This window comes from Electrophorus electricus, chromosome 17, assembly GCF_013358815.1.
Source record: "Electrophorus electricus isolate fEleEle1 chromosome 17, fEleEle1.pri, whole genome shotgun sequence".
NCBI lineage: Eukaryota > Metazoa > Chordata > Actinopteri > Gymnotiformes > Gymnotidae > Electrophorus > Electrophorus electricus.
Window position 1 is genome coordinate 2,442,038 of NC_049551.1, and position 13,288 is coordinate 2,455,325.

Below are 13,288 nucleotides of genomic sequence, written 5' to 3' on the forward strand. Positions count from 1 at the left end.
TCCCCAAAGCCAACAGCCCAGATCACTAGCAGATGTCTCAGCGAAAACAACCATTACTGTCAGGAGTTGGTATCATCTGTAAAAATGCACTAAACATCATTAGTGTCCTCATTGGATATGTAACAAAAAAAAACAAACAAACAAACAAAAACAGGTGATTTGGTTGTGTGTCAACTGCAACACTGTAAAACTGAAGCTCTCCTGTCATTTCTTTGGTAAGTAGGGTAATGTCAACAACTAGCAAGCTTGTAAAGTCAAGTCACATTTCGAGGTTAACTTGGCTACCTCACAAAAGGAATGACCTCATGGCACACGGCACGGCTGCTGTTGTCTGCTAATAGCTACCTAAAGGACATTTTGCAGCTATTTAGTGTCAGCTGGCAGTCGTTTTTGGATCTATTACCTCATGACATCAAGCTTTCCCTGAGTTGTTTCTGTATAAAGGATTGACCTATTGACCTATTAACTAGCTGTGATTAACATTATATGCTAATAACCCTGTCAATCATAAGGCAACTGAATTTACATGTGAACTACACAACACTATAGAAACCGCACTTGAAATTGTGTATTATAGAAATTCACAATTTCTACATGTTGATATAAAAGCAGACCATATTAAAAAAAAAACATCAGGTCCAGGTTAAAGGGTCAGTAAACAAAGTTCACAACAGCTCTTAGTGGCTGTTGTCTCCACGTGGCCTTTTAATCACATTAACAATGAATGCCCATTCAAAATATGCCATGACCTGGGTGTAAAAGGCTCAGACACAGAAGTAACGCAAGGCACCTGCACACGCGTGCGCACAAAATCTGCACATGCACTCACGCACAATGACTCACTAGCACGGGCTGTCATTGTAAAACGGGGATAATTAAGTGATAAAGGGGGAAAACCAACGGTGCATCCTCGCCATGTCATTCACTGCTACAACACATGCTGAAATATCAGTCCACTTTCTCCCTTTCGATTGGTGGAACAACTTCAAACAGTATTTCTGTTATTACTGCTGTATAAAGGACACCCTCCTCACTCTACGGCACCCGTTAGAACATGTATGCATTTACAACAGAAGGTGATTTAGGAGCACAGCACTGCAAAACACTCCCATCATTTACTGCAGCTCAATTTTCAGGCATTGTGTAAAACATAAAGCAACGTAGAATAAGGAACATAAAGAAACATAAGAATAAGATTTATTTCTAGAACACCTTTTAAAACAAGGCTTACAAACTGCTTTACAGAAGGATACAGAAGTAATAAAATTAAAAGATAAAAGCTAATCGAAGTAGAAGTTAAATAATTTCTAGACATCACAAAGAAATCTTTACGCTGAAATTTTCAATTTATAATGCGATTTCAGAGGGATCTGTGGCAGGGGAGCAACTTGGTCAGCAACAACATTCCACTCTGGCTCTGGAAGTCTGCTGTATCTGGAAAACCCGTCTGGAAGTCTGCTGTGGTGGCATATCTGGAAAACCCGTCTGGAAGTCTGCTGTGGAGGCATATCTGGAAGAACCGTCTGGGTGCAAAGTATAGCACGACCAAGACACTCCAGATGTAGACACTGCTTCTAGAGTAGGGGCCAACATAACACACAGCCACTACTGCTGTGTAGGGGCCAACATAACACACAGCCACTACTGCTGTGTAGGGGCCAACATAACACACAGCCACTACTGCTGTGTAGGGGCCAACATAACACACAGCCACTACTGCTGTGTAGGGGCCAACATAACACACAGCCACTACTGCTGTGTAGGGGCCAACATAACACACAGCCACTACTGCTGTGTAGGGGCCAACATAACACAGCCACTACTGCTGTGTAGGGGCCAACATAACACACAGCCACTACTGCTGTGTAGGGGCCAACATAACACACAGCCACTACTGCTGTGTAGGGGCCAACATAACACACAGCCACTACTGCTGTGTAGGGGCCAACATAACACACAGCCACTACTGCTGTGTAGGGGCCAACATAACACACAGCCACTACTGCTGTGTAGGGGCCAACATAACACACAGTCACTACTGCTGTGTAGGGGCCAACATAACACACAGTCACTACTGCTGTGTAGGGGCCAACATAACACACAGCCACTACTGCTGTGTAGGGGCCAACATAACACACAGCCACTACTGCTGTGTAGGGGCCAACATAACACACAGCCACTACTGCTGTGTAGGGGCCAACATAACACAGCCACTACTGCTGTGTAGGGGCCAACATAACACACAGCCACTACTGCTGTGTAGGGGCCAACATAACACACAGCCACTACTGCTGTGTAGGGGCCAACGTAACACACAGCCACTACTGCTGTGTAGGGGCCAACATAACACACAGCCACTACTGCTGTGTAGGGGCCAACATAACACACAGCCACTACTGCTGTGTAGGGGCCAACATAACACACAGCCACTACTGCTGTGTAGGGGCCAACATAACACACAGTCACTACTGCTGTGTAGGGGCCAACATAACACACAGCCACTACTGCTGTGTAGGGGCCAACATAACACAGCCACTAGTGTATTGCACCAACACTATTAGAAACTATTGCCATGAGAAAACAATTGAGGGAGGGAAAAGAAAAAAAAACAATTGCAGTTTCTTAACTGTGATGTCCATATGAAACAGAATGGCCTTTCCGCCGTAGTCTAGCTACATGCTGATGAAACAGGGTTAGGATTTTAAATCTGCTTCGGCTATACAAAGGCCCTCGTGTCAATCCTTTAGTCGTTTGTTTCTGGACTGTGTTCAGCGGGCAGACCTCAGCCGTTACAACCGGGCCATAAAGCACCTAAACACGATGTCCGTCCTTCCAGAAGATACGATAACCATTTCGCTCTGCGAGCGGGGCGTATTACTGAAAGGCGGAGATGTTCTGATACGGATAGGCCCGGTGGTCACACTCACGGAACCTGTTCCTTATTAAGAGTGCACAAACAGCTCACTGGGGCTCACCGCTCCTCTGTGAGGCTGTTTTCAGCCTCTCACGTGTGTGTCTTGGTGGAACTGGGTCTCAGGACACAGGCCTACACCCGTTTCTTAGGAACAGAAGTGCTCATGGCTTCTCAGTCACCGTGGAAGTGCATCTGCAAGCCATATCACACCGGGGCTGCCAACATCCCAAGATGGACGTGCAGGGATAGTTAAAATAAGAGCCTTTGCAGCATGGTTAATGCTAAGCAAATGTTCATAAATAGTAGCCTAAATGAAATATAATACACAATATTGCCCAGCAACAGGGTTATTATGGGGTTGTTTCTTGTCTCTGTGGACCGTGTGTGCCTCCACTTCCAACCATCTACTGACACAAAAGCAGGGCCACGCAGGGCACAGGGCACGCAGACAGGAGAGCTCTCTTCCTCCACTCTCCTCTTACTTAATTTTCTTTCCGTTTCTCTTTTCTTCTTTCTCCACCTCTCTCTGTAACTCTCTCCCTCATTCTTTTTAGCCGCATTTCTCCTCTCATGAGTAACGATGGAATGGAGGCAATATCTTCAGCCATCGTAAAATGGCAAAAGACAGAAACCGAGAGCTTTCTAATTTCTAACAGGATGCTTCTTGGAGATGTCATGACAAAACAAAACAGCCATCACATCTCTGACTCAGGTATGAACTGCAGTCCATAACGGGTTCCTGTGATCTCTATGATTAAAAAATAAATAAATACAAACCACACACACACACACACACACACGCACACACAGACACCTGTTCAGTCATGCATTTTGGACCTTAAATAACCAGACCTTGATTTTATAGATGTGTGGGCCACAGAAGTGAGACGAAGGGACTCACACAAGAAGGGACTTCTCATAACATGTCATAACCTGTGTGTGAACACACACTATGCAAAGGAATGACTAAGCACCCCGTACTGGGCAAAGGTGATTTTATATTCAATATTTTTAATGAAATGTACCTCTTTGCTTGTACAGTTGCTGTAGAGAAGAAAACTGGTGTAGAGTTTTATGTGGTCATCTGAAGGACGAGTGAAAATGACAGCCATCTCTATATAGGCAAAACTTTCAAAAATACTACAGCAACACCAGTCTCTCTGCCAGACCGAGCCCCCCCCACTCAAAAACCAGAAGACTGATCACCAAGACATCTGGAGCATTTCAGTACAACTGGTACAATTGGTTTCCAGTAATAAACACATTCTTGCAGAACACTCACTTAAAAGAGTGAAACTTGCTCAAACCACAGATGACAGAGTGCTGCTTTTAGCAACAAATGTAGACAAGACTGTGCACTTTGCTTCAGGTGGAACTCAGACAAGTCAACTGTGTGTAAAAACTGTGGGTGTAAGAGGAAGCCAAAAAGGAAGAAAGGAAAATGAGAGAGAGACAGAGAGAGACAGAGAGAAAGAAAGAGAGAGAGAGATTGTTGACCACAACACAAAGACAGTTTGCAACCACAAGGTACTCCTGCCTGCTCACCTATGAGCTCATGGTGGATGAGATCGGAGAAGTTGGGATCGTCACCCCACCAGAAGAGCCAGAGCTCTCGCCGGCCCAGACGCAAGCTCCGTCTCCACACGCTCAACACGTCCGCCTTCAGGCAGCGGCTGAAGCTGCCGAGGATGGGGTCTTCCTCCGTGACCGGAAACACCATCGGAGCCGACGTGGGACCCTGCCACATGTACCGCTTCCATTTGATTCCCGTCAGATCAGCCTGGGAGAGAGGGGGCGGGGTGGGGGGGGGAGTGTTTGTGTTAGCCTGTGAACTGGTTTATAGTCAATGCTGGTTTTAGGAGAGGGATGTTGCCAATAACCAATATAAAGCTGATATTAAGAATTTACTTCAACACAGGCTACGTTCAGAGACAATAATGTAGAGTACATAATAATAATAATAATGATATTATTAATAACCACCACTTTAAAAAACACAGGTAAATAATCCATGCAGCTCACACAGACTACTGCTGACTAAGACATAAGAAACAAGGAATAAAAGACTCCCTAAGGGCTACTTTTCTGCCATTCTATTTAGGAACAGCAAACAAACAAAAAAAAATACACATCAGGAATTTAATTTTTTTTAATTTGTAAATATCATTATAAAACAGGCTACAATATCGCAGAAGCACACACACACACACACACACACACACACACACACACACACACACACACACACACACACACACACACACACACACACACACACACAGCAGAGTAGCCTCTTCAGAGAGCAGCCTCTCACTTTATACGGATACAGCAGGGCTTCCGTGAACATAAGCCTAAATATGTCACTTGAATGTGTTAGCGCTAGGATTGAACGGAACATAGGTTTTTTGAAATAATTTTTCAAAACGTCAGCGGCTGCATGCCTTTGATTGGAAACTCCAAATGGGCTGGCTTTCACATTTTTCCTTAGCGCAATACCCAAATAAACCTAAAAGCATTTAGGTTTAGGTGCGATAAGTGGAATGTGTGGAATCACATAACTAAAACATGTCGAGTCCTCTTTCCCTCACCCTTCTTCGATAGGATGTAGAGTGCAGGCTAACAATAAACGGTAAACTTGTTAAGCCCAAGTAACAAGCTCGTATCTACAGTGAATGCTGAATGACAAAAGGTACAGAGCTACACGTGTAGAACAGAAGACCTTGGATTTTCTCACATAGTCTTATTGTAGCCTAAATAAAGCACAGTAACAGTAAGAAAGGTAGTTCAGGTGTTTTTGGCAGGTAAACAGGTAACAGGTAAATCCTCTTTAAGCACATGAGTGACGCACACACACCTGCTAAGATCACATGACTTGGCCGGGTCTTGGATATCTGCATGGTCTGAGTCTGTACACCCCCACCCCACCCCATCCCCCCAACAAACACTAGCCCAAAATATCAGCAAGCCATTATCAGTAACTACATATAAATGTGTAATACACCGCCCTGCACAACTACTTATTCCAAGCTGGCCAAAGCCAGGAGACCATCTGTTTTGCTGCAGTAGATGACATTCACGTCCAATCTTCTAAGATGTGAGCCGTGATAAACCCGTCACAGCTGCTGAGGCCTGGGTTTATTGATCTGCTCTGAACGGCTGCATGTGCGAGTGTCTGAGGGAGATAGGCTGAAAGAAGAAAAAAGCACAATCGTCCGCCTTATGTTTGTCGTTTGGTTGTGGGGTTTGTTTGTTTTTTTGCCTCGTGTTGTTACATTAATAAATGGTGTACAACAATGGTAAATGTGCTGATAGAGGAGAGAAAAAGAACTGTGTATAAATAACCATGAACAGGAAAACAACAACAACAACAACAACAGCAGCAGCCCAGTTAAGGTAAGTGTGTCCATGGTGGATTAGTTTACTGTAATGCTGAGTGGACAAAGCTCCCAGGTAACCAACCAGCTTGAAAGAATGCAAAAAAATGAACCTTAAATGTACTTTACAACCAGGGAGATTTGGTAACACAGCACTGGTCATTTTCCATTAATAAATCAATACTAAAGTGGTTTGTACTCCCAATATGAGGCTAATTTAATTACCTGTATATATATTCAAACTAGACTGATGGGTCCCTTACACACTCAGAGAGGCAAAATCAATTCATCAACCATCCTTCTCCAAATAAATTAGAGCAATACCTTTTTTGTATTAACAAGGAAAAATTTTCAGGATTTTTTATTTATGTTTTATTGACACCATTTTTTCCCACTTCAATGCAGCAACAGTAAACAAATGAACGATGAGACTATATCTTCAACTGTTTATAAAAAACTTAACACAGCATGACTGTTGCTGACTGAAACTACTGTAGCTACTTCTCAACCTGTGAGAATATTCTGAGCCCTTGGCTGTATGAGCAGAGACGAAAACCAGCTGCACAAACATGCAAAACGCACATCTGGATGCAACAAAGTGCAAGAGGAACTAGGGGCACTCAAGCTGGCAATCCGAGAAGACCTACTGGTGCAACGAACAAGACCAAGACTGCCAACACTTGGCAATGCTCTTGGATATTAATGGGACAAGAAAAATAAGAGATTACAGGCTCTCTCTCGCTAAAATAAACAGAGAGAAACAATAAAATTAAAAGGAAACCTCAAAATAGGCCAGATTTTTCAAAATGGCAGAACAGAGAATCTCAGCATCTTGTACATTACGATAAACCAGGAATACTCTGTATTTAGACAACATACTTCTGAGCTCTTGCAATTTCCTCCATTTTAAACTCTTTCAGTACAATACCAAAAAACAACTGAATGTGAACATTTAAGTGTTTAACAAGGTTGTGGAATTTGGTAGTAGTTTGACATTTGGCATGTGCAGACCATTTTACTTAGTGATGACTAGATCACAGGGTCATGACCTTTCCCTTCGTTCAGCTGCTACCTTCTCTATCACAGTCTCAGTCACCCCTCTGCACCCCACTCCATGTTAGCACTACTCTCTAAGCAAACAGCTGCCTTGTTTGAAAATCGCAAAAAGCAACAGGTGAGGTGAATCATTTTAACTCCCTGACAGACACACACACCCACCCACACCTCCCCAACACACAGACACCTCCCCTAACCACTGTTCCTCAAACTGATGGCAACTCTGCCACACTGAAACAATCCGGTTTGTTGTTCACACGAAATAAATGTACATCAATAAAGTTCCATGAAACAGCTCTCCAAAGCACCCTACTATACTAAAAGAATGTGATTGTGTGATTACAGCACACGCTCCAAAAGAGGTCTTTTGAGATTAAACAAACAAATTCAGCATTTGTATACCTTAGGCAATTTTAACAAGCAAAATGCTCGTTTTGGATTCATTTTAGGCATACTGGCACAACACTGCCCTACTAGTAGCCAAAAATAAACAAACCAAACAGGCTTGAACATTGCTGAACAGACACACAAAAAAAAAAACACTACAACCACAGTGCAAAGGGTCAGAGCCATGTATGTGGAAGCTGCTCATTAAAATGCCTGTGCGCACAGCCTGGTGAAAGCATGCCTTTTCAATATCCCCACCATCCCAAAAGCATCAGAGAAAGAGCACAGTAAATGTAAGCAAAAGTACCACTTTAACACCTTCTCTAATACTTAAGCTGTTGTAAGCTTTACAGTGCTTGTAGGAAACTGTACTGTGCTTTGTTGACAAAAATACTAACCACTGCCTGCTGTGAAATCAAGACCATGTGACGTTTCATCGACCAAGACATGTGAGCTTCTCATATGCTGCTTTTAAAAATTTCTGATCTGCTCTGCCAAAAAAAAAAAAACAACAACAACAACAACAACATGGTGTATACACAAGACCAATCGATTTAATCATATATTAATGTATGCTAAAAAACATTTTGTGTTGCTTACCACCAGATTTGCAACTTAATATTCAGTTCTACATTATGTATATGTCATTTCGTAGCCAGGCATTGCTAACACGTGTCCCTGTGCTAAAATTACATTCACAAAAACAAAACAGGATAGAACACTATAACATGCACGAGGAAAGACGCTCTACGTGAATAATCAGGGAGAGCTCTGGTCTCAGTGAGAGCTAAACCATATTTCCATAAATCCATGATAGAATATAGAAGAATTAGATTAAACTGTCAGCAATAAAACTGACATCCGCTGGTACAAAGTGTCTCCGACAAAAGAAAATGTGTTATGCTATACTCTTTTTAAAAATGCTTTATTCAACTTGTCTCATGATGAATAAAGGAGGTGAAAACGGGTTCTCGGCCGAGTAAGCCATTCTTGCATCTCATTACAACAAAAGGCAAACAGGGAGGTCCACAGCCCAGGGGTTGCACTCAAAGTCATAATTCTGTGTGAGGCCTTGAGTGCACAAGCATGTAGTGTGCAAAAATGTTGTAAACACCACCCATATCACCAACTGTTATAAACACCAACCATATTACCAGGGAACACAACCATCTGAATAAAAATAAAGTTGTAAACACCACCCATATCACCAACTATTGTAAACACCACTCGTATCACCAGGGATCACTACAATCTGTATTAATAATGTTGTAAACACCACCCATATCGCCAGGGATCACTACAATCTGTATTAATAATGTTGTAAACACCACCACCCTCTGTATCAAACCCGACAGCACCGTTGCAGTGTCGAGGTGAAGACACACCGTGTTCTGTATCCCGTAGTGATTCTGACCGAAACAGTTAAACATGTCAACACAACTAAACCAGGCTGAGTTAGCCTGGCCATCACGAAGCCGTTATCCAGCCAGACACTCCCGAACAGAAATAAGACATTGTTTCACTAAGAGATGAAACTGACTTTAAAGGCAGATCCACGGGGGTCCGGATAAACTGTCATTCAGGACACTAACGAAGAAAGTACTATTCACCGCCCGCTATATAATTCGCCCATGTTTATCTCCGAGAGCACGTAAAGTTTGCTTCATCTCACAAACTTAACCCAAGCTAGTCAACGCTGCAGACGAACAACAACAACAACAACGACGACGACACGATCCCAGGGCGAAAAACGTGCGAAAACGCTACTGAACTTCTTTCTGTCTTTGTCAGACTGAGCCCACGCCAACCGAACCCAAACCCCCCGCACAGCCGGGTTAAGGCCCGGTCGGTACCGGGCCCTGCTAGCCGGGCCCTGCTAGCCTGCTCCCTACGCGGCGGCTAACGCTAGCAGACTCGCTAGCTCTTGTTAAAAATGGCTGCGGTCCCCTTTAGTTTTAAATCTCTTACCAGATAGAAGAGGTTGGAGTGGCAGTCCTCCAGGCTGGCCCCGTTTGGTACGAAACAAGAACTCATCCTTTCACTGCGCGGTCGCACACCCCACCATCGTCACGGTTCCCGGGAAATAAAGAAGGATTTTTTCGGGGGGGGGGGGGGGGGGGGGTTGGTGGCTAATGTCGGCAGTGCTAAGAATTATTTTTACACAATCGGTGGGGGAATGTGTCTCAGCAGCCCCATCCGACTCGCCTCCGTCCTCCACAATAATAACCCGAAACGGTGGGGGGGGGGGGGGGGAAGACTCAGAGCACCGCCGCCTCCGCCGTCGACGAGCCTGAAACCGCGACGCGATAAATTAAACGTGAAAATACCGAAAACAGCGTTAAAAGAGAAAAAAAAGAAAAAAGGGAGAGCCCAGAGACAACTGTCCCCCTCCCCCTTAGCTCGAAACGGTCTCCGCTAAAACGGCCTCCTTACGCCGCCACCGCCGCCACGGCCGCGCTAAAACCGAAAAAGCATCCCGGATTAAAAAAAAAAAAAAAAAAAAAAAGCGTCGCGAAACACGACGGGGAAACTACGCCGAGCCGCTCGTCCTCAGACCATATTCTCGGTACGTGTCCCTGCTGGTTTCCATCTGAATTCACGGATTCCTTTCTCTAATGGCGGCCGCGGGGAGAACTCTGGCTCCCGCGCCTGATTGGCTCGCGCGCGGTCACGAGGGGCGGCCACGGCACTGCGAGCGACGCGCGCCGCCGCCGGGCTTCCGAGCGAGCGCACGACGGAGCCTTTAAACCCTGCCGTCTTTAGCAGTGCACCACCTAGTGAGAGCACACGCAACGGAGCCCTGCACACGGTGCAAAAATCAGCGTATGCAATTAGCCCGCGGCCGCGTTCAAGAGTAAGGGTTTAATACAGGAATGGAGATGCAGAAAGTGATAGCTGCAGCACGACAGGAGAACCCGACGCAGTCTGGCATTATCCTTGTGTTAAATTGTTTTGCACTGCATTTAAAGCATTTCACTGAGGCTTTTATCCAAAGCGACTTACAATTATGACTGAGTACAACTTGAGCAATTAAGGGTTGAGGGTCGTGTTCAGGGACCAGACAGTGGCAACTGGGCAGTGGTGGGGCTTGAACCAAGTCAAGTACCTTAACCACTGAGCTCCACTGCCCTTTATGACTTTAGTTTAGGAGACCACTGGAGAGGTCTACTTCCAGGAAATCTGGATATTACGTTTTATTGAACAAATAGATGTTCATCATTGAGTCATATAAATATGAGCATTAAAAAATGATGGAACCTTGAATTCAAAGTGAATTTAGCAAGGCTTTAGTCAACAAGGGTGTCCATTCAGAGTAGACAGAGGTGAAGGTTTTGAAGATGGCCCCTTAAAATAGTTCTTTCACTGGTGACAGACAAGAGCCCTCACATACACACACACATAATCGCAGATGATAAATTCCAAAGACCTTAACATGGTAATAGAGGTACTTTATCAGACTAGGCACTCACACCTCATTCACAGATATGGCAGCTGTGTGTGTGTGTGTGTGTGTGTGTGTGTGTGTGTGTGTGTGTGTGTGTGTGTGTGGGTGTGCGTGTGTGTGTGTGTGTGCGTGTGTGTGTGTGTGTGTGTGTGTGTGTGTGTGTGTGCATGTGTGTGTGTGTGTGTGTGTGTGTGTGTGTGTGTGTGGTGATAAACTTTCCCATATTCTTTGTATGACTGTTAATGCAATTATGATATTAGTTAATTCAGTATGTGCATTTTTTGGTTTATAAGCAGCTAGGCCTTCCGAAAACAGCTGTAGTTGAGTTATTCTTGTACTGGGCTCCTGTGGCTTAAAAGAATAGACTTAGTTTAGTCCAGCACAGGGACCTCTGCTTAACAAAAATTTAAGGTCTACATCAACAAACCAGATCATCTTCACTAATAAAGCAATTATTACATAGAACTTATAACTCTTGCACTATAAATCCATTTCAAAAAGTGAAAGGACCTCATGAAATGCAGTTGTTTTGAGGCTTGGTTAATGTACTGTAACTGAGATTAAATTTAGTTAGTCCAGTCTAATCCAGCACTGTTTCTGTGTTTAGAAAAAAGGTGAAATATGATGGCAATAACTGCCACTCTACAGTCTTTTGGAGATATATGCAAGGAATTGTATTCATGGATACATTGTATTTGTTATTCTATTTGGACAGGATAATCAATCAGAAGCTGTATAAACACACACACACACACACACACACACACACACACACACACACACACACACACACACACCAGTCTCACTTGTGTGTATTTCATGAGTAATATACTGGATGTAATTTATTTATTTATGGCTGCGAAAGGTGTTCAGCAAAGCTTAAATTGAACCAGGATAACTGGAATTAATGGCTTAAGAATTCAATTTAATTTCTGATTGTAAAGTTTTACGGGTTGCCTGAGATTACTTTAAAGTGACACATTTGTGAAAATAAACCTGGGCAAGGTGTTCGTTGTCAATGGGCAATATTGTTTGAGCAGATGTCAGTAGTCAATGCAGTTGAAACACTTTTCAGTAGTTTATATAGTTTGAGAATTTGTCAGTAATTTATGTAGCTTGAGCAAAATGGAATTTGTTCCAAGGTATTGCTGTTGGGAAGAATCAGTACAACTCGTCATGTAGATCAGTACAACTTGTCATACATGTGCCCTTTCTAAAGAGCAACCGCTCTCTTGCTTTCTTATACATGTCAGCTTGAAAGGGAATTGTGGCTAAAGCTGGACTAGGAGGGTGTGATCGCAGAAGAAACTTCTACAAGTGATCTGTGGGAATCTCTACACCACAGGAGGTCATGTTTTTATGGCTACACACTAACAGGTTTTGCACTGGTTGCATTTCACACTGTTTAACCCCTGCGTAATAGAGCTCCAGCACCCACACATATGGGGGGCAGACAGAGAGACAGACAGACCCCATCTAGCATTTGTCAGCCTGCCCCACTCATGCTGGGAGAGGTGTGGTCCCAGACATGAGTAGTGTGAGCAGGGGAAGCCCAGGATTGGCTGGGCTGGTGTTCAGCAGCAGCCCGTACTGTTTACACAGGCCAAGTGCTGATATCCTTCATCGTGGTTTCACCAGACACCGAATGAGAAAGTGATCACGAGGGTCAACAGGCCAGCGTGTTCAAACAGAGAGGCCTGCTGACGGCTGTTCCACATAAACACACACAGAGTTGAGGCAGGCATGCACACACAACACACAGGCACACAACACGCACATGCAAAACACACTGGAACACACACAAAATACACACGCAATACGCACACACAAAACATGTGCTGGAACGCGTACAAATCATACACAAAACACACAGGAACACATACATCCACCCAAAAAACACACACTGGGACACACACATCCACACAAAACATACACTGGAGCACAAAAGACAAACACAAAACATACTTTAATCTTAGACAATTATTTTTCTCTGACATTGCCCCCAATTAAGATATGAGATATTCAAACAGTAGAGTCCAAATGAAAATACATTAAATATGCAAAGGAAGCAGAAAGAATGTTTATATTAATAGAATATGTATATTTAATAGA

General features: G+C 43.8%; 1 protein-coding gene across 1 annotated transcript in view; it reads right to left on the reverse strand.

Annotated features, from left to right (window-relative positions):
- The window catches only part of med13a (mediator complex subunit 13a), a 54,644-nt gene extending 44,879 nt beyond the window's left edge, over positions 1 to 9,765 (reverse strand). The window contains exons 1-2 of the mRNA XM_035535212.1: positions 9,700 to 9,765; positions 4,460 to 4,694 (exon numbers count right to left, since the gene is read on the reverse strand). Coding sequence (XP_035391105.1) covers positions 4,460 to 4,694; positions 9,700 to 9,765 — 301 coding nt within the window. The remainder of the gene's footprint in view (positions 1 to 4,459; positions 4,695 to 9,699) is intronic.
- Positions 9,766 to 13,288: the final 3,523 nt, after the last annotated feature.